At 43.8% G+C, this 24,751-nt stretch overlaps 1 protein-coding gene and 1 pseudogene across 1 annotated transcript in view; one reads left to right on the plus strand and one right to left on the minus strand.

The window, feature by feature from the left end:
• The window catches only part of TRAPPC8 (trafficking protein particle complex 8), a 119,235-nt gene extending 100,441 nt beyond the window's left edge, over nt 1–18,794 (minus strand). Inside the window, exons 1-2 of the mRNA XM_025365497.1 lie at nt 18,149–18,794; nt 5,630–5,824 (exon numbers count right to left, since the gene is read on the minus strand). Of these exons, the coding sequence (XP_025221282.1) occupies nt 5,630–5,824; nt 18,149–18,305 (352 nt within the window). The 5' untranslated portion in view covers nt 18,306–18,794. The remainder of the gene's footprint in view (nt 1–5,629; nt 5,825–18,148) is intronic.
• LOC112611733 lies at nt 12,885–12,977 on the plus strand (annotated as a pseudogene).
• Nucleotides 18,795–24,751: the final 5,957 nt, after the last annotated feature.

Raw genomic sequence — 24,751 nt, forward strand, 5'->3', positions numbered from 1 at the left:
GGAAACCCCCAAAAAAAAAAAAAAAAAAAAAAAAAAAAAGAAATACTACAGAGAAGTGAAGGGAAGGAAATCCTCAGGATGACAGCTGTGGAGTGGGCCTTGGACAGCAAACAGTCCAACATAAAATTGAACACCATTTCCCAAATTTTATTTCATCATATTCTCTATGTTTTAGAGCTTCTTCCTAATCAATCCTTTCCCCTGACCAAAGTATTTTTTTAAATAACACCACAATTGTATCGTGTATCTATTTATGCATGGAGACCCTTTGGAGAGCCATTATAATAGCTAAGACTTTTTTGTCCCCTAAGGACCAATTTTTACCACATAGGAATGATATCATCCTTAATGAAAATGTATGTAGTAACAAGAGAGATTTCTTGAAGGAGCTCCTGATAAATGGGTTATTTGACAAATTAATCTCACAAGTAGAAAATCCAATTGAAGAAGTCTGAGAGACTAGCAACAGACACAAAGAACTGAGCAAGATGTTTTGTGTTTTTTTTGTGTGTGTGGTGTTTTTTTTTGGAGACTGAGTTTTGCTCTTGCTGTCAAAGCTAGAGCACAATGGCGCGATCTCGGCTTACTGCAACCTCCACCTCCTGGGTTCCACCACACCCAGCTAATTTTTTTTGTATTTTTTAGTAGAAACAGGGTTTCTCCATTTTAGCCAGGCTGGTCTCGAACTCCTGACCTCAGGTGATCCACCTACCTCGGCCTCCCAAAGTGCTGGGATTACAGGTGTGAGCCACTGCACCCGGCAGCAAGACGTTTTGAAAAAGACAATTACTAACTCCTGAAAACACAAAATACTGTATTAGAAAGCCCAATAACTGGCTAAGCAGTGAAGAAGTCAATGACATTTAGTCATATTATTAGCAGTGAATATTAACCAAAAACTATGAGATGGAGGGAAAAGGATGAGGAGTAATTAAGCCATATCCTTATCAGTGATAATGAGAAGTCAATAAATAAAATTTATTTAAATCTAAAACTTATTATGCCATAGACAGCCATATAAAAATATTACTTAGAAGCACATAATCAATACCCGAGGAAAAGACTACAGAAATTGGTGGGGCAAGGTACAGATCACTGCTGTTTTTTCCTTTAAGTCTTTTTATCATTATGTCTATGAACACATATCATTTTGATAAATTTATTTTTCTTTTGAGGCAGGGTCTTGCTCTGTCACTCAGGTTGGAGTGCAGCCGCAAAATCACTGTTTTTGCACCCCTGACCTCCCAGGCTCAAGTGATCTTCCCACCTCAGCCTCCTGAGTGGCTGGGACTACAGGTATACACCATCACACCCGGCTAATTTTTTTTTTTTTTTTTTTGAGACGGAGTCTCACTCTGTTGCCCAGGCTGGAGTGCAGTGATGTGATCTCGGCTGACTGCAACCTCTGCCTCCCAGGTTCAAGTGATTCTCCTGCCTCAGCCTTCCAAGTAGCTGGAGCCACAGGTGCCCACTGCTGGCTAATTTTTGTATTTTCAGTAGAGACAGGGTTTCACTGTGTTGGCCCGGCTGGTCTTGATCTCCTGACCCCAAGTGATCCACCCGCCTCAGCCTTCCAAAGTGCTGGGATTATAGGTGTGAGCCACCATGCCTCGCCACCAGCTAATTTTTTAAAAAAAATTTTTGTCCAGATGGGGTCTCAATATGTTGTCCAGGCTGGTCTTGAACTCCTGGCCTCAAGTGATCCTCCCACCTCCGCTTCCCAAAGTGCTGGGATTACAGGCCTGAGCGACTGTGCCTGGCCTTGATAAATTTTTTAAAAGTAACAGGTATATGGGCTTTGGAGGTTAGCAAAATATTTGCAGTATGAAAAAGATACTTTTGGCCAGGCGTGGTGGCTCACATCTGTAATCCCAGCACTTTGGGAGGCTGAGGCAGGCAGATCACCTGAGGTCAGGAGTTCGAGACCAGCTTCAACATGGAGAAACCTCATCTCTACTAAAAATACAAAATTAGCTGGGCGTGGTGGTGCATGCCTGTAATCCCAGCTACTTGGGAGGCTGAGGCAGGAGAATTGCTTGAACCTGGGAGGCGGAGGTTGCTGTAAGCTGAGATCACGCCATTGCACTCTAGCCTGGGCAACAAGAGTGAAACTCTGTCTCAAAAAAAAAAAAAAAAAAGAAAAAGATACTTTTGGTCAGCACCTGAGCTCATTCCTGTCATCTCAGCACTTTGAGAGGTGGGAGGATTGCTTGAGGCCAGGAGTTTGAGACCAGCCTAGGCAACATAGCGAATGAGTGGACCCGGTCACTCATGCCTGTAATCCCAGCACTCTGGGAGGCTGAAGCAGGCAGATCACTTGAGGTCAGGAGTTTTAGACCAACGTGGCCAATATGGCGAAACCCCTTCTCTATTAAAAACACAAAAATTAGGCAGGTGTGGTAGTGCACACCTGTAGTCCCAGAAACTCAGGAGGCTGAGGCAGAAGAATCGTGTGAACCCAGGAGGAAGAGATTGCAGTGAGCCAAGATCATGCCACTACACTCCAGCCGGGGCAATAGAGACTCCGACTCAGAAAATAAAATAAAATTAAATTAAAATTAAATTAAATTAAAAATATATAGGCCAGCCACAGTGGCTCACAGCTGTAATTCCAGCACTTTGGGAGGCCAAGGTAGGAGGATCGCTTGAGGCCAGTAGTTCAAGACCAGCCTGCTAATAAACACAGCAAGACCGTGCCTCTACAAAAAAAAAAAAAAAACAAATTTAATTAGCCGAGCATAGTACAAACCTATAGTCCCAGCTACTCAGGAGGCTGAGATGGGATGACCCCTTGAGCTCAAGAGTTCAAGGTTACAGTGGGCTATGATCATACCACTGCATACCAGCCTTAGACAGGGTGATAGAGTAAGACTCTGTCTCTTAAAAATAAGAAAAAATAAATAAATAAATAAATAAATAAAAGAAATAAATAAAAGAGAAAAAGATACTTTTGTTTTTTAAATATGATAGGGAACCCCTCTCTGTGCCCCTTCAGCACTTTTGGCATACCAGATATGCCACAGCTCTATTACAATGCATTGTGATATTAATATATGATAAATTAGACCATACTATAATTACTGGCTAACATGTTTGTCTCCCTACCAGATTATAAACTTTCAAGCATGTCTTGTTCATCTCTGTATCTCAATACAAAGCATACAGCAGAAATCAATAAATATTTGTTGCAAGGCTAACAAAATTGTTAAGATCATGCAAAACAGAATCACATATAAAGGTCTAGGGTAGGCCTTAAGAAAGAATCCAGCCAGGCCAGGAGTGGTGGCTCATGCCTGTAATCCCAGCACTTCAGGAGGCTTAGGCAAGTGGATCACTTGAGGTCAGGAGTTTGAAACCAGCCTGACCAACATGGTGAAACCCCATCATGTCTAAAAATACAAAAAATTAGCCAGGCGTGGTGGTGGGCACCTGTAATCCCAGCTACTTGGGAGGCTGAGGCAGGAGAATCGCTTGAATCTGGGAGGTGGAGGTTTCAGTGAGCCGAGATCACGCCACCATACTCCAGCCTGGGCGATAGAGTGAGACGCTGTCTCAAAAAAAGAAAAAAAAGGATCCAGCCAAACTCCCGTTTTCAGAGATGGAAACAGAGTCTCAGAAACACTAAGTGACTTGTCTGGGCATGGTGGTTCATGCCTGTAATCCCAACACTTTGAGAGGCCAGGGTGAGAGAATCATTTGAACATAGCGAGACCCCGTCTCTACAAAAAAAATTTAAAAGTAGCCAAGCATGGTGGTGTGCAGCTGGAGTCCTAGTTACTTGGGAGGCAGAGGTGAAAAGATTGCGTAAGTCCAGGAGTTCAAGGCTGCAATGAACAATGATTACACCACTATACTCCAGCCTGTGTGAGAGACAGACTTTGTCTCTTTTTAAAAAACACGTTAGCCTGGCATGGTTGGTAGGCTGAGGTGAGAGGATCACCTGAGCCCAGGGAGGTCAAGGCTACAGTGAACTGTGATAGCACCACTGCACTCCAGCCTGGGCAACAGAGTGAGACCCTGTCTCAAAACATACTAAAAATAAAAATAAAAGGAAACACTAAGTGACTTATTCAAGTTACCTAACTAACTAATGACTATGGTAGTATAAAAACTCGGACACTCTGGCATTTGATTCATTGCCCTTCACACTACAACACTGATGAGAGAAAAATAACAGTTCAAATTCTATTCTTTTTTCCAAGAAATACCCAGATTTTTGCTTCATATTGAAAACATATGGTAGGAACTGTCCAACTATATACTATATCCTGAAATTCAGATTTTTTTGACTGGTAAAGATAACCATAATATTCTCAACTTAAAATTATCAAGTTGACTTATCTTGCTGGAATTAAAACTAAAGGCAAAGAAAGAAGAAAAAAATACAGAACATTTAACAAAATAATTCTACAAATATTTTTAACTATACAAGGGAAAACAACTAACTTGGTGACTTAAAATATGTCCATTTCAAATTCTGCGCATATGTTTAGGAAAAAGTTTTTTTTTTTTTTTTAAAAAGCAGAGTCTCACTCTATTGCTCAGGCTGGAGTGCCATGGTGCTATCTTGGCTCACTGCGACCTCTGCCTCCTGGGTTCAAGTGATTCTCCTGCCTTGGCCTCCTGAGTAGCTGGGATTACAGGCACCTACCACCACATCCAGCTAATTTTTGTATTTTTAGTAGAGACAGGGTTTCACCATGTTGGCCAGGCTGGTCTTGAACTCCCAACCTCAAGTGATCCGCCTGCCTTGGCCTCCCAAAGTGCTGGGATTACAGGCATAAGCCACCACGCCTGACTGCTTAGGAAAATCTTTAAATATGATATTAGGAAGTATTCAAGTATTAGATTATAAATTATCCTGGCCTAAAAAGATTATTTTATTAGACTGCTGAAATATGCCAATTTGATGATGTACTTTGAGTATTTTCCCTCTAAAATATCTACCCCATGTCAATTAAGACTTTTTAATATTGGAAAACAGTTAAACCAAATACTACTAACTCACTTCACATATTAATATATAATTTCAGGCTGGGAACAGTGGCTCACACCTCTAATCCCAGCACTTGGGAAGCTAAGCAGGAGGATCACTTGAGGTCAGCAGTTCAAGACCGGCCTGGGGAACATAATGAGACCCCTGCCCCAATCTCTATAAACATTTAATTAAAAAAATAAAATACATGTGTGTGTATATATGATTTTACCTACCAATCTTGTTATGAAAACATTTACCATTCAAGTTAAAGACGTACTCACAAAGCATTACATATTTACACATATTTTATAAACATTTCCTCCACTTAACACCAAGCAAGATAAAAATACAATAAACTTAATGCTCTTTATTTAATTATAGTATTACTTATGTCACAGAAGAATTTTTTTAATTTACTGTTAGTTCTTTCATTCAACAAACATTTATTATGCATACGTTCTAGATACTACTTTAGGTTCTGGAATAAAATAAATAGGCAAAGTTCCTAGGACTGTTTTCAACATTGTATTCTCAGCCTCTAGCACTTACTAAGCTCTTAAATATATGTTGATGATCTCCCAAGTCACAGAATCGCTTTTTCTAACAAAAGGAAATTTCACTCAAAAAATAACAATCAACTTTGTTACATACCACTGATGTTAAGGTCATAATCTCCTGCTGTAATCACATTAGCTACTAATCCTTCTGCAGGTTGACTGCCAGAAACAACATCATTCAAAAGCTTCCGGATGGCTCCAGGCTGAGGTGGCTGGGTGACAATGTTGCTTACTGCTATCTTCAAATTTTTAATTACGTGAAGTTGATTATTAGGATCTCTCATATGAACTTTAAAGAAAAAAAGAAAAAAACTTGAAATTAATTCTATACAATGCATAATAACCCAAAATTGGGCTAATGGTTTACAAACAAAAAGGATGTACAAAGCAGAAGCCAGGAATTCCAAGTGGAACATTCTTCTAGAAATATAAATGGTTGAGAACATTCCCTCATATACCAAAAGGGCTAGCTAGACAGTTTATTAACCGCAGGATTCCTTCCCCTCTCACCACTGCTCAGCTTTCCTACTGTAGGTCCTTTCCTTTCCTACTATGTTTGGAGTCGCCAGAAACCAATCACTTTCCAGACCACTTCTCTAATTCTCACCTCATACTAAAGCTGGTCCAAGGCAGCATAAGACCTGTGGTATTAACACTAAAAGCAGTAAAAGGAAAAAGAAAGGGGAGTTAAATGTTGCACTTAGGTTTCCTTCTGCTTTCCCTAGTCAGCCTGCATTCTTAGCCTCTTTTTCACTCTCATAAAAATCAATGGCCACTCCAGTGCACGATGCTGTGGTGGAGGCTGTGCATGTGCAGGGGCAAGAGATATGTAGAAACTCTCTGTACTTTCAGCTCAAATTTGTCATTCATCTAAAACTGTTAAAAAATAGAGTCTACTTAAAAAAAACTCTGGCCAGTTGCGGTGGCTCATGCCTATAATCACCAGCACTTTGGGAGGCCGAGACAGATAGCTTGAAGTCAGGAGATGGAGACCGGCCTAGCCAACATGACAAAACCCTGTCTCTACTAAAAATACAAAAAATTAGCTGGGTATGGTGGTGGTAGCCTGTAATCCCAGCTACTCAGGAGGCTGAGGCAGGAGAATTGCTTGAACCCGGGAGGCGGAGGTTGCAGTGAGCCGAGACTGCACCACTGCACCGTAGCTTGGGTGACAGAGACTCGGTCTCAAAAACAAAAAACCGTCCAGATCCCTTTTACCACCCTAATACTTCCTGCCTCCACCGTGCTATAGTCCTTGCTTCAGCCTATACAATTTATAACCAGTAAGTAGTTCAGAGCTTCAGGACAGGGAACAGGTTCTGAGGCACAGCAAGACAGTGTCGTCCACAGAACCAGAACAAAATGTAAGCATATTTTTTCACATAATCAGACAAAATGTTCCACAGTAGCATTAAAAGCAGTCCATTACAGGGCTGGGCACAGTGGCTCACACCTGTAATCCCAGCACTTTGGGAGGTCAAGGTGGGTGGATCACCTGAGGTCAGGAGTTCAAGACCAGCCCAGCCAACACAGTGAAACCTCGTCTCTACAAAAATACAAAAATTAGCCAGGCATGGTGGTGGGTGCCTGTAATCGCAGCTACTGGGGAGGCTGAGGCAGGAGAATCACTTGAACGAGGAGGTTGCAGTGAGCCAAGATTGCACCACTGCATTCCAGCCTGGGCGACAGAGTGAGACAACGTCTCAAAAAAAAAAAAAGTAATCCATTATAACAATTGAGCACCCAGCTTTTGGAGTTGGACCTTAATTTAAATCCCAACCCACTACTTATCAACTGGGTTACCCTGAACAACTTAACTCTTCTGTGCTTCAAATTCCTCACCTGCACATGTGATTACTATCTACTTTACAGGATCATTTTAGGGATTTGGGTGAGCTATTAGATAGTAATTGTAAAGCACTAAGCACCACACTCAACAATATGTAATGGAGGCAGTATAGCAGCAGCAGCAGCAGATACATCACCCATTCAACTGCATCACGGGTCATCATATACAAATAAGAGGCAAATAAGAGGCAACTTTGGGTAAGTGGTCTGGGTACCTACAAATAAAGAATGACACTTTCTTCTCAATGGAAAATGCCTTATACCAAAATCGAGGCCTGCCTGTATTTTAAATAAAGTTATATCCACACAGACTTTTCTAAATTTCCTATGTGTTCTATTGATTTCTAACATTTTTTACTTAAAAAAAAAAAAGACTCAAAAACATTTTTAAAATACTGTATGTGGTACAAATGTGTATTTATATTGTAAATATAAATATATATACAAAAAAAAATACAAGCAGCCAGGCACGGTGGCTCACTGTTTTAATCCCAGCACTTTGGGAGGCTGAGGCGGGCAGATCACTTGAGGTCAGGAGTCCGAGACCAGCCTGGCCAACATGGTGAAACCCTGTCTGTACTAAAAGTACAAAATTAGCCGGGCATAGTGGTGGGCGCCTGTAATCCCAGCTACTCTGGAGGCTGAGGCAGGAGAATCGCTTGAACCCGGGAGGCGGGGGTTGCAGGGAGCAGAGACCAGGCCATTGCACTCCAGCCTGGGCAAAAAGAGCAAAACTCTGTCTCAAAAAAAAAAAATAAATAACAAAATAAAGTTGCTTCATAATTGTCAAATAACGTAAGTAGCCATATGTATATTAAACTTCGCTTTAACTATCTTTTGGTATTCATAAGTGTTAACACAGGAAAAAAAATTTAATTAGAAAAAAAGTATTAACACAAAAGGATATTCCAGTTTTGCTCTATATTCAAGGTGGCTTTATCAGTTACTAGGTAATTCTGTGTAACCAAAAGAAGACAGAAAAAACAATGGTATTTCACTTCTGAGATAAGTTTTAAAAGCCTACAGCTTCCATCTTGGGTTCTCTCTTAATTATTTGTTTTGGGAGAAGCCAACTGCCACACTACGGGAACATTCAGGGAGCTTATAACTGAGTGAGAAAACTGAGATTTCAGGCTAATAGCCGGTGAGAAACTGAGGCTTGCCAACAACCATACTAGTGAGCTTGGAAAAAGAACTCCAGCCTCAGATGACTGTAGCCCCTACTGACAGCTCTACTGCAACCTCATGAGAGACCCTGAACTGGAGCTACCCAGCTAAGCCACTCCCAGATTCCAGAGGAAGTGAGAAATAAAAAATGCTTTTGATTTAAGGTACACATTTTTGGGGTAATTTGTTACACAACAGATAAGTTACACTGGGATATCAGAAACCCAATCTAATGAAGCAAGAGCAAAGAATGATTTAAGAGAAATGTGAAATGCTCTTAAGTCAGACACAAAAAATTCAAAAGCCTCAGGTAAATATATTTAGACTTCACTGAATTTATTTATCATATAACATCTCAGTTTCAAAATGAAATTCAGCTCTACTGTTACATTTTTAAGTTCTTAAATACTGTATTTTAATACTGTATTTTGAAGTTATACTTCCCAGAATTTTCCATGGAATACTGGTTCCTTAAGAAAAGTAAAGAATGTTTCTGAATGATTCTATGTTCAAATAAATTTGAGAAATAGTGGATTAAGTCTTTAAAGGTCTCTTTATAACAGGTCTTTCCAGAGTCCTTAATTGCTAAACCGAACTGTAATACTCCCAAACACATGCTACCTTAAGCAAACTTATTTCACCACAAAAATCTTTTTCAAGGGAGCACCTAAAACATCTGGTGTTTGTTTGATAAAAAGTATTTGGGGGCCACACATGGTGGCTCAAAACTCATGCCTGTAATCCTAACACTTTGCAAGGCTGAAGCAGGAGGATCATTTGAGCCCAGGAGTTCAAGACCAGCCCGGGCAACATAGCAAGACCTAGCCTCTATAAAAATAAACAAACAGGCTGGGTACGGGGGCTCACACCTGTAATTCCAGCACTTTAGGAGGCCAAGCCGGGTGGATCATGAGGTCAGGAGATCGAGACCATCCTGACTAACATACTGAAACCCCGCCTCTACTAAAAATACAAAAAATTAGCCAGGCATGGTGGCGGGCGCCTGTAGTCCCAGCTACTCTGGAGGCTGAGGCAGGAGAATGGCATGAACCCGGGAGGCAGAGCTTGCAGTGAGCCCAGATCGCGCCACTGTACTCCAGCCTGGGCGACAAGGCGAGACTCTGTCTCAAAAGATTAAATAAATAAAAAATAAACAAACAGGCTGGGCATGGTGGCTCACACCTGTAATCACAGCACTTTGGGAGGTCGAGGCAGTTGGATCACGAGGTCAGGAGTTCAAGACCAGCCTGGCCCATATGGTGAAACCCCATCTCTACTAAAAATACAAAACCAGCCAGGTGTTGTGGCACATGCCTATAATCCCAGCTACTCGGGAGTCTGATGCAAACGAATTGCTTGAATCTGGGAGGCAGAGGTTGCAGTGAGCAGATTGTACCATTGCACTGCAGACTAGGGCAACAAGAGTGAAACTCTGTCTCAAAATAAATAAATAAATAAACAAACAAACAAACAAGCAAGCAAGCCAGCCAGGTGTGATGGCACATGTCTGTAGTCCCAGCTACTCAGGAGGCTGAGGCAGAAGAATCACTTGAACTCGGGAGGCAGAGGTTGCAGAGAGCTGAGATCACATCACTGCACTCCAGCCTGGGCAACAGAGCGAGGCTCCGTCTCATAAAAAAAAAAAATAATAAATAAATAAATAAAATGTATTTTGAAAATAATGACACCTTTTATGCTTTTACCCAGCATATAAAACTTTATAAAGACAACAGGCTAGGCCGGGCGCAATGGCTCACGCCTGTAATCCCAACACTTTCGGAGGCCTTGGCGGGCAGATCACCTGAGGTCGGGAGTTCGAGACCAGCCTGACGAACACAGACAAACCCCGTCTCTACCAAAAATACAAAATTAGCCAGGCGTGGTGGTGCATGCCTGTAATCCCAGCTACTTGGGAGGCTGAGGCAGAATTGCTTGAACCTGGGAAGCGGAGGTTGTGGTGAGCTGAGATCACGCCACTGCACTCCAGCCTGGGCAATAAGAGCGAAACTCCATCTCAGAAAAAAAAAAAAAGCACGCTTTATAAATAAGCCTGTGATTATAGGCTTGAGCCACTGCACCACTGTACCCAGTGAGTGGCTCAAGCTTGTACTCTCAGCACTTTAGAAGGCTAAAGCAGGAGGATCACTTGCACGCAGGAATTCAAGACGAGCCTGAACAACAGAGGGAGAGAGACCCCATTTCTTTTTTTCTTTTTGAGACAGAGTGTTGCTCTGTCACCCAGGCTGGAGTGCAATGGCGTGATTTCAACTCACTGCAACCTCTGCCTCCTAGGTTCAGGCAATTCTCCTGCCTCAGACTCCCAAGAAGCCAAGATTACAGATGTCCACCACCACACCCAGCTAATTTTTTAAGTAGAGACAAGGTTTCGCCATGTTGGCCAGGCTGGTCTCGAACTCCTGACGTCATGATCCACCCACCCTGGCCTCCCAAAGTGCTGGGATTACATGCGTGAGCCACCACGCCCAGCCTGAGATCCCATCTCTATACATTTTTTTAAATTAGCTGGGTGTGGTAGTACACACCTTACTCAGGAGGCTAAGGTAGGAGGATCTTGTATACTTTATTTTTTTTTATTTTTTTATTTTTTGAGACGGAGTCTCGCTCTGTCGCCCAGGCTGGAGTGCAGTGGCTGGATCTCAGCTCACTGCAAGCTCCGCCTCCCGGGTTCACGCCATTCTCCGGCCTCAGCCTCCCAAGTAGCTGGGACTACAGGCGCCCGCCACCTCGCCCGGCTAGTTTTTTGTATTTCTTAATAGAGACGGGGTTTCACCGTGTTAGCCAGGATGGTCTCGATCTCCTGACCTCGTGATCCGCCCGTCTCGGCCTCCCAAAGTGCTGGGATTACAGGCTTGAGCCACCGCGCCCGGCCGGATCTTGTATACTTTATACACATAAAACTTTACCGTATTTAAAAACCCTCTGGCTGGGTGTAGTGTCTCAAGCCTGTAATCTCGACACTTTGGAAGGCCAAGGCTGGCAGATCACTTGAGTCCAGGAGTTCAAGAACAGCCTGGGCAACATGGCAAAACCCCAACTCTACAAAAACAAAATTTTTTTTAATTAGCCAAGTGTGTGGTGCAAGCCTGGTAATCCCAGCTACGCAGGAGGCCAATGTGGAAAGATCGCTTGAGCCCAGGAGGTTGAGGCTGCAGTGAGCCATGATCATGCCCCCTGCATCCAGCCTAGGTGACAAAGCAAGACCCTGTCTCAAAAAATTAATAAATAAAACAAAACAATGGCCGGGCGCGGTGGCTCACGCCTGTAATCCCAGCACTTTGGGAGGCCGAGGTGGGTGAATCACGAGGTCAGGAGATCAAGACCATCCTAGCTAGCATAGTGAAACCCTGTCTCTATAAAAATACAAAAAATTAGCCGGGCGAGGTGGCAAGCACCTGTAGTCCCAGCTACTCGGGAGGCTGAGGCAGGAGAATGGTGGGAACCCGGGAGGCGGAGCTTGCAGTGAGCCGAGATCGCACCACTGCACTCCAGCCTGGGCGACAGAGCAAGACTCCATCTCAAAAAAAAAAAAAAAACAACAAACAACAAACAACAAAACAAAAACAAATTTTGAAAAATTGACTTGAATTTTATTCAAAGTTTGGTACTTCCACACCATGGAGATTAATTACTTCATTATATCAACATGGTAGTTAAGATTGATGAAATATTTCCAACTAAAAGAAATTTAAGGGGCCACACGCAATGGCTCATACCTGTAATCCAGCACTTTGGGAGGCCGAAGGCAGGTGGATCACTTGAGGTCAGGAGTTCAAGACTAGTCTGGCCAACATGGCAAAACCCTGACTCAACTAACAACACAAAAATTAGCCGAGAGTGGTGGCCCGTGCCTGTAATCCCAGCTACTTAGGAGGCTGAGGCAGGAGAACTGCTTGAACATGGGAGGCAGAGGTTGCAATGAGGCAAGATTATGCCATAGCACTGCAGCCTAGGTGACAGAGCAAGACTCCGTCTTAAAAAAAAAAAGGAAAGGAAAGAAATTTAAGGCCAGTCGCAGTGTCTTGTGCCTGTAATCAAAGCACTTTGGGAGCTCAAAATGGGTAAATGGCTTGAGTCCAGGAGTTGGAGACCAGCTGGGCAACATGGCAAAACCTCATTTCTACAAAAACTACAAAAATTAGCCAGGTGTGGTTGGTGGTACACACCTGTAACCCCAGCTACTGGGGAGGCTGATGTGGGAGGATGTTTTGAGCCCAGAAGGTTGAGGCTGTAGTGAGCCAAGGAGTTTGAGACCAGCCTGGGCAACAGAGTGAGACTCTGTCTCAAAAAAATTTTTAAATTAAAAATTAAAAAAACTGCTCACTTGAGCAGCACATATACTAAAATTGGAATGATAGAGTGAAGATTAGCATAGCTCCTGCACAAGGATCACACAACGTTTTTCTTTTCAAGAATTCAAAAAGAAAAGAAAAAGAAAGAAATTTAAGAAAACTGGAGATATTAAATAGCCTTCAAAAGTTATATCCTAGTCTACTTTTTTGCTGTTTTTTTGAGACACAGTCTCGCTCTGTCGCCCAGGCTGGAGTGCAGGGGCAAAACCTTGGCTCACTGCAACCTTTGCCTCTAGAGTTCAAGTGATTCTCCTGCCTCAGCCTCCCGAGCAGCTGGGACTACAAGCGCCCACCACACCAGGCTAATTTTTGTATTTTCAGTAGAGATGGGGTTTCGCCACGTTGGCCATGCTGGTCTTGCTGGTCTCAAACTCCTGACCTCAGGTGATCATCCACCTCAGCCTCCCAAAGTGCTGAGATTACAGGCCTAAGACACTGCACCTGGCCTACTTTTAATCCCTTTAATAACCTTAATTTCAAAATAAAATAATGTATAACCCACATACTTCCAAGTTAGTATTTAAGTGACATTTTCTTAAAACTTATAGAACATCTAAATGATATATTGCAACATTGTTTGGAACTATCAAAGAACTATCACTAAGCAAAAACAATAAAGCTTAATTTTAATTTTCTGTTGTTTTTTGCTTGATTAATACCACGACTCTTTGAAACATGGCCAGTGGAAATTCTTCGAGTATTAGGATCTCAAAGTTTGTGTCAAATAATGACTACGTTAAGTCTCAAACATACATCAAGCATAACAATCACAGAAAATACATATAATAAATTTAATTATATATTTTAATTTAATTTTAACATAATTTAATACTCTTCAAGTTTTAAAATGTCTCTAAGGAACCCAAAATGGCTCTCCATTGTGTAATACATCAAAAGTCTAAACTGTATTTTGAAGGCACTACACATAAATAGTACTCAAATCTCTTTTATCAACCCTCTCAAATCTCTTCTATCAACCCTCTCTTCGGTATAGCTTTAAACCATGTGTTTTCTACTAAAATCTAAAAACAAGTCTCCTGACAATACTTGGCACTGTACTTGATATCTCAGTAGTCAAGGCAAAGTTTTACCCTAAGTAAAGGCATACCTACAGGCCAGAAATTGAGTCTTCTTAACGTTTTTTTCTCCCTCTAAGGAAACGTTAGCTTGTTTTAGTCAGTTGTATTCTTAAATTACATTGCCTGAAATGATATTTTCATGCCTCACTTCCTAAAGAAAAGCTGTTGCCTGGCTTGGTGGCTCATGCCTGTAATCCCAGCACTTTGGGAGGCCGAGGCGGGCAAATCACGAGGTCAAGAGATAGAGACAATCCTGGCCAAAATGGTGAAACCCCATCTCTACCAAAAATCCAAAAATTAGCTGAGCATGATGGTGCGAGCCTGTAGTCCCAGCTACTAGGGAGGCTGAGGCAGGAGAATCACTTGAAACCGGGAAGCGGAGGCTGCAGTGAGCCAAGATCTCCCCACTGCACTCCAGCCCAGTGACAGAACGAGACTCCGTCGCAAAAAAAAAAAAAAAAAAAAAAAGACTGTCTTTGAAAAATCCCCACACTTGAGACAAAAAGCAGCCTGTTCTGGATGGCAAAGAATTCTAAAATGTATTTACCAGCAAAAAACTAAAACCAAGAAAAATTAAGTCCTTTTTGCCAAATTTCTAATGCTACCACTATAGTCCATGATCATCTTGAAATGTAAAACTTGCATCTACTTATATCTATCCTTATAAACCACACAACTCACTTATCTCCAAAACTCTCAACTCATTAGTGTCCAAATGTTTCAGACCCTCAAGAATCTACTCAGCTTACCATCAGATACAAAATCTCAAATCCCTTTCCTAGAATTCAAGCGCCTCCCTTTATCTAAGCACCCTCTCTTACTACTGTGTACCCCAGTAAGGAGAGTTTCCTCCCTGTTCCCCAACCATTCAGTCATAATTTAGACCTTTTGCCCGTACTATTCTAACTTCATACCACTCCTTCATAGGGAATGACTGCCCTCTTGCTTTCTACCAACTGTCTACCTATCCACTAACGTCCAACTCATTATACTCCTTCACTAGGCCGGGCGCAGTGGTTTGAGACGAGCCTGGGCAACAAGGAGAAACCCCATCTCTACAAAAAATTTAAAAATTAGCCAGGCAGCACATGCCTGTAATCCCAGCTACTCAGGAGGCTGAGGCAGGAGAATCTCTTGAACCCGGGAGGCAGAGGTTGCAGTGAGCCGAGATTGTGCCATTGCCCTCCAGCCTGGGCAGCAGGAGCGAAACTCTGTCTCAAAAAAAAAAAAATTAGCCAGGCATGATGGCATGATGTGCCTGTAGTCCTAGCTACTTGGGAGATTGAGACAAGAGGATAGCTAGAACCTGGGAGGTTGAGACGCAGTGAGTGAGTGAGCTGCGGTGGTACAATTGCACTCCAGCCCTCCCAGCCTGGGTAATAGAGCACGACCTTGTCTCAAAACAAAAAACAAACAAACAAAAAACTCCTTCCCTAATCTTCCCCAGTTTCCTGAGGGAAATCAGAAGTGTACTGACAATGAGCCTGTCCAATACAGTAGGTACCAGCTGCATATGGCTACTGAGTACCTGAAATGTGTCTAGTACAAATTGAGATGTTAAGCATAAAAGGCACACCAAATTTCAAAGACCAAGCAATAAGAAAGAATGTAAAATATCTCATGAATATTTTTCACATTGATTACACATTGAAATAGTAACATTTTGGAAATACTGAGTTTAATTTCCTTCGGGCACGATGGCTCACGCCTGTAATCACAGCACTTTGGAAGGCCGAGGTGGGCGGATCACGAGGTCAGGAGTTCGAGACCATCCTGGCCAACATGGTGAAACCCCATCTCTACTGAAAATACAAAAATAAGCCATGGGCGCCTGTAATCCCAGCTACTCGGGAGGCTGAGGCAGGAAAATTGCTTAAACCCGGGAGGCAGAGGTTGTAGTGAGTCAAGATTGTGCCACTGCACTCCAGCCTGGGCGACACGGCAAGACTCCATCTCCAAAAAAAAAAAGAACAAAAAAACTAATTTCACTTGTTTCTTTTTACTTTTTTAATGTAGCTACTAAAATTTTTTTGTTTTTGTTTTTGAGATGGGGTCTCACTCTGTGCTAGGCTGGAGTGCAGTGGCGCCACCTCGGCTCACCGCAACCTCCAAGTCCCAGGTTCAAGTGATTCTCCTGCCTCAGCCTCTCTGAGTAGCTGGGACTACAGGCGCCCACCACCATGCCCAGCTAATTTTTCTATTTTTAGTAGAGACGGGGTTTCACCATGTTAACCAGGATGGTCTCGATCTCTTGACCTCGGGATGCACCTGCCTCGACCTCCCAGAGTGCTGGGATTACAGGCTTGAGCCACCGCGCCCGGCCAAAAATTTTTAATTATACTTGTGACTCACATTATATTTCAATTAGGCAGCACTGCTCTGTGGTGTAAATACGTAATTCTAAACATTGTCAGGAGATAAGATGATTAAGAACACAATGTCTTGAGTCACACTGCCTGCCTGTTTCAAATCTTTCCCTGATGCAAAACCGTGAACAAATTAACACTTCCATGCTTGAAGGTCCTCAAATTTAAAATTGCAATAACACAGGATTCAATGAGGACTAAAAAAGTTACACGAAGCAAGTATCAAGTATTAGCATTATTATTACTTATTAACAAAGTAAGAAAGAGTATATACATAAAAGTCAAACTAGCTCAAATGTTTGTGTTTTTCTTTAGGAATTCAAGGCCAGGCGCGGTGCCTCACGCCTGTAATCCCAGCACTTTGGGAGGCTGAGGCGGGGAGATCACCTGAGGTCTGGAGTTTGAGACCAACCTGGCCAACATGGAGAAACCCCGTTCTCTACCATAAATACAAAAATTATCCGGGCGTGGTGTCGCATTTCTGTAATCTCAGCTACTCGGAAAGCTGAGGCAGGAGAATTGCTTGAACCTGGGAGGCGGAGGTGGTGGTGAGCCGAGATCGCGCCATTGCACTCCAGCCTGGGCAACAAGAGCGAAACTCCGTCTCAAATAAATAAATAAATAAATAAGCAAATAATAAAAAAAATGAAAAACGTAGGGCATTTTGTTGTTCTTGTTAAGTCCAACATTGAAGGAACTGAGACTGATGGCTAAAATACAGGCTAAAGAAAATCCAAAAGTTTCCAAACTTTGTTTTTTTGAACGGCTCCCTCTCTCTGCTAAAAACAAAAGCTAATCTGTAATGGAACTATTCTCCCACAAAATACGTTAGCTCAAAAATACATGAATTTATGGTACAGCACTAATTTTTTTTGTGGATAAGTCATATTAAGCTAATAAACATCACAGTCGTTTGCCTGACACAGACTTACTATGAAACCCTTCAGTTCTCACCGACCTTAATAAAAATAACTTTACTTGGACTTTGTTGTTTGCAAGATACTGGCTAAAACATGTTTGAAGCTTTACTACATTATTTTCTCCTAATAAAAAAATCCAAATCTGGAGAAAACGGGTAGCTCCTTAACATTCCTTAACAAGAGAAGACACTTCCATCCCTATAAGTATAGATAACTCCAAATATCTAGGTCAAATGAACCACAACTTGGGCTTGCTTCCTTTTCCTTCGGGCAAAAAGCTGTTTCAAGTTTTATTCGTCATATAATACTTTTAATTTTCTTGAGAGGTAAGCTAAATACCGTAGAGCTAAGAATATCTTAGTAAAACAGCTAAACGGTAGTTCAGACAGAGATGACTCTCAACGCTACAAGAACGTAACAACATCCAGAACTACTTTGAAAGTCCAGTTTAACATCCAAGGGAGGATGACAGGTCTTCCTTACTCAGACCCTGTCGGTCTAAGAGGCAGCATTTTCCTACCTTAGCTGCTTTGCAACTGCCTAATTCCTTCGCTATGGCCGTGGAGAACAGTATCAATGCCGTTCTCCTAGACTCACGTTTATCTTTGAACCAATTACTTAACGACCTAGGTTGTCCGAGGAAGAAAGTGCCCAGAAATACTGGAGCTTAGGACTGCGTTGTCTTGACAACCTCATGGTCCCTCCTCCGGCCGCCCCCGAAGCACCGCGGGGCCACAGTCCCAGACGCCACGGTACCGGCTCCGGTACGTAAACACTGCCCTTCTCTCCCCTGCACGCCCGCAACTTCCTTCTCCCATCACGGCTTTGCGAGAGCCCACTGGAAAAGGGAGGATACCACATACCCTCGGAAGTGAGGCGGGAGAAGGGCTTAAGCAGCTCCGCGAAGCTGAGGTGATTGAGACGAGTGAGCCGCTCGGCTTCGTCGCTGCACAGCGCAGCGACACAGGGGACGAAGGAGTCCGGGATTAGCTCCTGCACTGATTGTACACACTGGGCCATCGCCGCGGCAGAGGCAGCGGCGGCGCCGGCCCTCCGGCCCACCCTGAGAGGTGATCCTGCGGCTGCAGCAGCTACCGCCGCCGCCCGCCGGCCTGGCCCGGCCGGGCGGGGCCCCGAACGCACTGGAGCCTAGAGACAAGTAGAAGGAACAGGCGCCGCCGCTTCGGTTTCTGGGGCACAATCCACTGAACCCCCCCTTCCCGTCACCGCCGATCCTCAGCGCTCGTCTCCGCGTGCTCGCATTCCACCCCGATAGGTGGAGACGCCGAGAGTCACCACTTAGTCCTTCGGACGGCAAAACCTTGGTCACTGCCCGGCCGGAACCGCCATGTTGAGGCCGAACGCTGACCAACCGGCAGTACTACTCCCAGCTGCCCCCGCGCGCATCCCTCACGTGACTGTTAAAGGAGACAGCAGGGGCAAGGGAAGAGAGCTGAGAAGAGGGAAGTGGAGAGCGACGGAGGCCGGTTGGGAGGCTGGAGCCGGAAGTGCTGTGACGGAAGCTCCCCCACCCACTGGGCGGGGCGGGGCTACAAGTGCGGTGGGCGGGGCCGGGGGCAGCGGGAGGTGGGCAACTTTAGGCCAGGTTCTCTAGCTCGCCCTTGGCAGAGCGGAGCTGAGAGCGACCTGCTAGCGGCCCGCGGAACCTCGGGACGGGTGCTGTCGCAGTGATGGAGGCGCACGCTCGTTTTCCACGCAGGCCCGGCCTTTTTGACGTCCCTAAGGCTCTCTCGCTGGCTGTTGTGGGCAACCGATGCGGTTGGTCGCGCTGCTTCCTACGCTCGCCGGCGGAGCAGTGAGTTGCACCTGCTCTGGGAGAGGGTGTGGATCTCTCGGAAGTGCTTGGGGTTTCGCTGAAGCGGACCTGAACAGACCGTGTATCCTTTAAATACAGCCATGCTTTTAGAAACGGACTGTCACTTTATGTGGACTTAACCATTGAACAGAATGTGTGCTGTTGTGAGTGCTGCAATTCACTAGCGTGTAATTGCGCTACTGCATTTTTGTTGGTCGCAGGGAAAGGGTGTGCCTGCAGATGTCTGCGTGGTTCGTCCTCAGCCTCTTCCTTTTTGCACTCTGCTAGGGTCTTTACTTACTGGTGGTGGAGGTAGGGGAAGCCAGTATTTTTATGTACTGTATACTGTCCTGAACCAGCTTTCATTCCTAACTTTTCAAACATTGTTTTAAAGGGGGGAGGGGGCGGAGAGGTCAATGGTGTGTGCCTTGTAAGTAAAAGTGAATGAAAAGAATTTTACTAATGTGTCACTCAATTGTTTTGAGTTCCTTCTGTATTACATGCCAAAAAGATAAGGCAGGGAAAAATGTATCTTTCTGTCATGATTTTATGGTGCTTTAATTAAAGGAGTCTTCCCCAACGTCAATGTCTCAAAATTTTTCGACTTCTTGACACCCTCAGGTTTTTAACTATGGTAATAATTTATGACAAGTAAGATGTAGGCTTCTCATGTAAGTTGATAAATGGGAGGTAGGAAGGCACCGTAGGACATATTGATGGCATGCATTGACTACAGATTAATTTATACGAGTGTCCATCACTTTAGGAGATTTATTTGCCAAAGTTAAGGACGATCCCGGGAAACAGGTCTATGCCTTTCTTCGAAGATGATTTTGAGGGCTCCAAATTTTTTTTTTTTTTTTTTTGAGACGGAGTCTCGCTCTGTCGCCCAGGCTGGAGTGCAGTGGCCGGATCTCAGCTCACTGCAAGCTCCGCATCCCGGGTTCACGCCATTCTCCTGCCTCAGCCTCCCGAGTAGCTGGGACTACAGGCGCCCGCCACCTCGTCCGGCTAGTTTTTTGTATTTTTTAGTAGAGACGGGGTTTCACCGTGTTAGCCAGGATGGTCTCGATCTCCTGATCTCGTGATCCGCCCGTCTCGGCCTCCGAAAGTGCTGGGATTACAGGCTTGAGCCACCGCGCCCGGCCGAGGGCTCCAAATTTAAAGGGGAATGGGCGGGATATTGAGAAGCACACAGTTTTTGTGTAAGCGGTGGGGGGGGGGTGTTAGGAGAAAATAGTAATTCTTGCCTTTGTCTGACTCAGTGAACCTGCATTTTTTACATAAGATGACATAAAAGGGGCAGAGGAAAAATGTGGGAATCTGCATTTTTCATAACAGACAAAATTGGGTAGGGGAACAATCAGATGTGCATTTGTGTCTGGTGGGCTGGGATGACCACCTGTAAAGATAAGCTATCAATTTGCATTGCCATGAAGTTTTAACAGCACACTAAGGATTTCCTTATGGGCAAAATATGGGGGAGACGTGTAGCTTTTCATCTTGCAGCCATCTTATTTAGGAACCAAAAGGGGGAGGCAGATTTGCGTGACCAGTCCCAGCTTGACTTTTCCCTTTGGCTAAATCAGTTTGGGGTCCCAAAATTTAATTTCCTTTTGCAAGAGATAACATCTGCTAGTTAAGGGTCTGGAAATTCATTTCCTTGAAACTATCTATGTCTGGAAATTATATTAAATCCCTAGGGGTACACACAATCCCTTTTCAATGCTTCTGATACACTTCCTTACCCTTTATAATGTGAGAATCTCATATAATTTAGTGTGACTCAGGTTGTAAGATTACATTTTTTATAATAGGACTCCTAAATGCAAACATACTATTTATCCTAGTACTCTAAAAAGTTTCAAAGGCCATTTGTTTTTATGCTGAAAGTAAAAACAGCTGAATTAGACTGTTTGAAAAGGAATTTCAATGGTAATTTAGCCGAAATAGATTTTTCTGAGATATAATTCACATGCCATAAAATTTACCCCTTCAAATAAGTGTACAATTCAGTGGTTTTCAGTTTATTCCAAAAGTTGTGCGACCATTACTACTATCTAATTCCAGAACATGTTCATCCCAAAAAGAAGCCTGGTACAGGCTTTTATCATTCTGCACCCTGCCACGCCCTCCAACCCCTGGCAATCACTAATCTACTTTCTGTCTATGTAGATTTACCTATTCTGGACATTTCATATAAGTGAAATTGTATAATATTTGGCCTCTGTACACATATTACTACACTTAGCAATATGTTACGTGAATCATTACTTCACTCCTTTTTATGGCTGAGCCTAAATGGGTTTTTGTCTTATGCATTGACTTTGCAGGGTTTTTTTGGGTTTTTTCTTTGTTTGTTTTTTAATATGTAGAGATGAGGGCTCACTGTATTGCCCAGGCTGGCCTCAAAATCTGGGCTCTGGTGATCCTTCTGCCTCAGCCTCCCAAAATGGTGGGATTGCTGGTATGAGCCACGGCACCCAGACTCACTTCACAATCTAATACCACACCCATACTCAGTGTTTCCAGTGAGTAACTTCACTGTGTAAATCTACTTCTTTCATAATCTATCCTGGTCTCTTCTTTCTTTTGGCAAGGTACTGTTTGAACTGTGGAAACACCTTAAAGTCTCGATGATACTGAGGACTAAACTCTGACTTTTTTCCCCCTCTTCCCCAAATTCCTATCTAAGTGGCCTGTGGAGTCACACTCTACAAACCATAAAATGTTATCAAATTGGCCGGGCGCGGTGGCTCACGCCTGTAATCCCAGCACTTCAGGAGGCTGAGGCAGGTGGATTGCGAGGTCAGGACTTCAAGACCAGTCTGGCCAACATAGTGAAACCCGTCTCTACTAAAAATACACAAAAAATTAGCCAGGCGTGGTGATGTGCACCTGTAATCCCAGCTACTCAGGAGGCTAAGACAGAAGAATCACGTGAACCCAGGAGGCGGAGTTTGCAGTGAGCCAAGATAGTGCCACTGCACTCCAGCTTGGGTGACAGAACAAGACTCTGTCTCAAAAAAAAAAAAAAAAAAAAAAGTTATCAGATGGGTTTTATGTAAACTTACATAAAATGGTTTACTTTCCAACTAGACTCTGGCATAACATCACATGACAAAGGAAATCAAAGTATTTTACCTCAAAATATATTTCTTTGCTGTATTTTGAAATGTCCCTGCAAAGCCATTTTGTGGGGAGAGAGGTAATTGCATCTGTTAAGCATCTCTGTTGGCTGGGTGCAGTGTCTGACACCTGCAATCCCAGCACTTCGGGAGGCCAAGGCGCGTGGATCACCTGAGGTCAGGAGTTTGAGACCAACCTGGCCAACATGGTGAAACCCCATCTCTACTAAAAATTTAGCCGGGCATAGTGGTAGGCACCCGTAATCCCAGCTACTCAGGAGGCTGAGGCAGGAGAATCACTTGAACCCAGGAGGCAGAGGTTGCAGTGAGCCGAGATTGTGCCATGGCACTCCAGCCTGGGCAAGAGCAAAATACTCCATCTCAAAAAAAAAAAAAAAAAAAGAATCTCTATTAACATAACTGGGTGTCTTCCCCCTTCCAGGCCCTCCCAATTCTGAAGAGATTAACTGAGAGTCTAACCCATTTTACAGGTCAGAATAGGAAACATTTGCCATCTATTGTCTCTAAGGATGGCTACCTAGGAGACTTCATCTACATAATAAGAACCTTAGTGTCTACCACCCCTTATCTTAATCCAGGCATTCCTTTATGTTTATTCCAGGTCTTTAAATAGTAACTTCACTCTCAACCAATTGCCAATCAGGAAATCTTTTAATCCACCTATGACCTATAAGCTCTCCCCCAAACCCTCTTCAAGTTGTCCCATCTTCCCAGACCAAACCAGTGTATGCTCCAGATGTACTGATTGATGTCTTATGTCTCCCTAAATTGTATTAAAACCAAGCTGTAACTCAACCGTCTTGGGCACATATTCTCAGTACCTCTTGGGACTGTGCCTCAGGCCTTGGTCACTCATATTTTGTTTAGAATAAACCTCTTTAGGGCTGGGCGTGGTGGCTCACACCTGTAATCCCAGCATTTTGGGAGGCAGAGGTGGGTGGATCGCAAGGTCAGGAGTTCAAGACCAGCCTAGCCAACATAGTGAAACCCTGTCTGTACTAAAAATACCAAAAATTTAGTCGGGCATGGTGGCGCATGCTTGTAGTCCCCTACTCAGGAGGCTGAGGCAGGAGAATCACTCGAACCTGGGAGGTTGAGGTTGCAGTAAGCCAGGATCACACCACTGCACTCTAGTTTGGGCAACAGAGTGAGACTTTGTCTCAAAAAAAGAATAAACCTCTTTAAATGTTTTAAAGAGTTTGATACTTTTTTGGTTGACAATATTTACTGTGACCATAGTAGCAGACCTTTTAGTCAGGATTCTTTCAATGTCAAAACAAAGCAAATTAGGCCAGGCACACGGTGGCTCATGCCGGTAATCCCAGCACTTTTGGAGGCCGAGGCAGGTGAATCATCTGAGCTCAGGAGTTTGAGACCAGCCTGGCCAACATGCTGAAACCTGTCCTTACCAAAAATAAAAAACTTGGCCAGGCATAGTGGCATGTACCTGTAGTCTCAGCTACTTGGGAGACTAAGGCAGGAGAATCGCTTGAACCTGGGAGGTGGAGGTTGCAGTGAGCCAAGATGGCTCCAGCCTGGGCAAAACAGCAAGACTCCATCTCAAAAACAAAAAAAGCAAATTAAATTTATACTCGCTTCAGCAAACTAGAGAATTTAATGGCTCAAACTACAGGTAGAGGTGGGATAAAGGTCACAGGAAAGAAGGAAGAGCTGCAAAAATAATGGCTTCAAGGATCAAAGGCCAGGACTTGTTACCAGCAAGTCTTTCTATCTCTAGTTTCTAATTCTGTTAGGCTTCCTTCTTCAGGAAGCCTCTGTCTACATGATAGGGTTTGCCCACATCCCCACATCATATTGTTGAGGCTCAGAATGTCGACAAAAAGAGTCAAACTCTGTGAAATATTTGAAGATACTTATTCTGAGCCAAATATGAGCGACCATGAGGTCCTGAGAACATGTGCCCAAGGTGGTCGGGCACAGCTTGGTTTTATACATTTTAAGGAGGCTTGAGACATCAATCAAATACATTTAAGAAATACACTGGTTTTAAGGGAGGAGACCACCCCTCATATTGTCTTATGCCCAATTTCTGCCTCCAAAGAAAGAAGTAAAAACTAAAAGGCAGAAATGAAATGCACAGGCAGACAGCCTGGTGCCGCGCCCTGGGCCTGGTTGAAGATGGACCCCTGACCTAACCGGTTATGTTATCTATAGATTCCAGACATTGTATGGAAAAGCACTCTGAAAATCCCTGTCCTGTCCTGTTCCATTCTGATTACTGGTGCATACAGCCCCTAGTCAGGTACCCCCTGCTTGCTCAATCGATCACAACCCTCTCACACGGACCCCCTTAGAGTTGTAAGCCCTTAAAAGGGACAGTATTGCTCACTCGGGGAGCTCAGTTTTTGGAGACATGAGTCTTGCTGAAGCTCCCGGCCAAATAAAGCCCTTCCTTCTTTAACTCGGTGTCTGAGGGGTTTTGTCTGTGGCTTCTCCTGCTACAGTTTGATCCCAAAAGATGGGACAACTCAAAGTCGGGC

The sequence above is a fragment of the Theropithecus gelada genome, chromosome 18 (assembly GCF_003255815.1).
Source record: "Theropithecus gelada isolate Dixy chromosome 18, Tgel_1.0, whole genome shotgun sequence".
Lineage (NCBI taxonomy): Eukaryota > Metazoa > Chordata > Mammalia > Primates > Cercopithecidae > Theropithecus > Theropithecus gelada.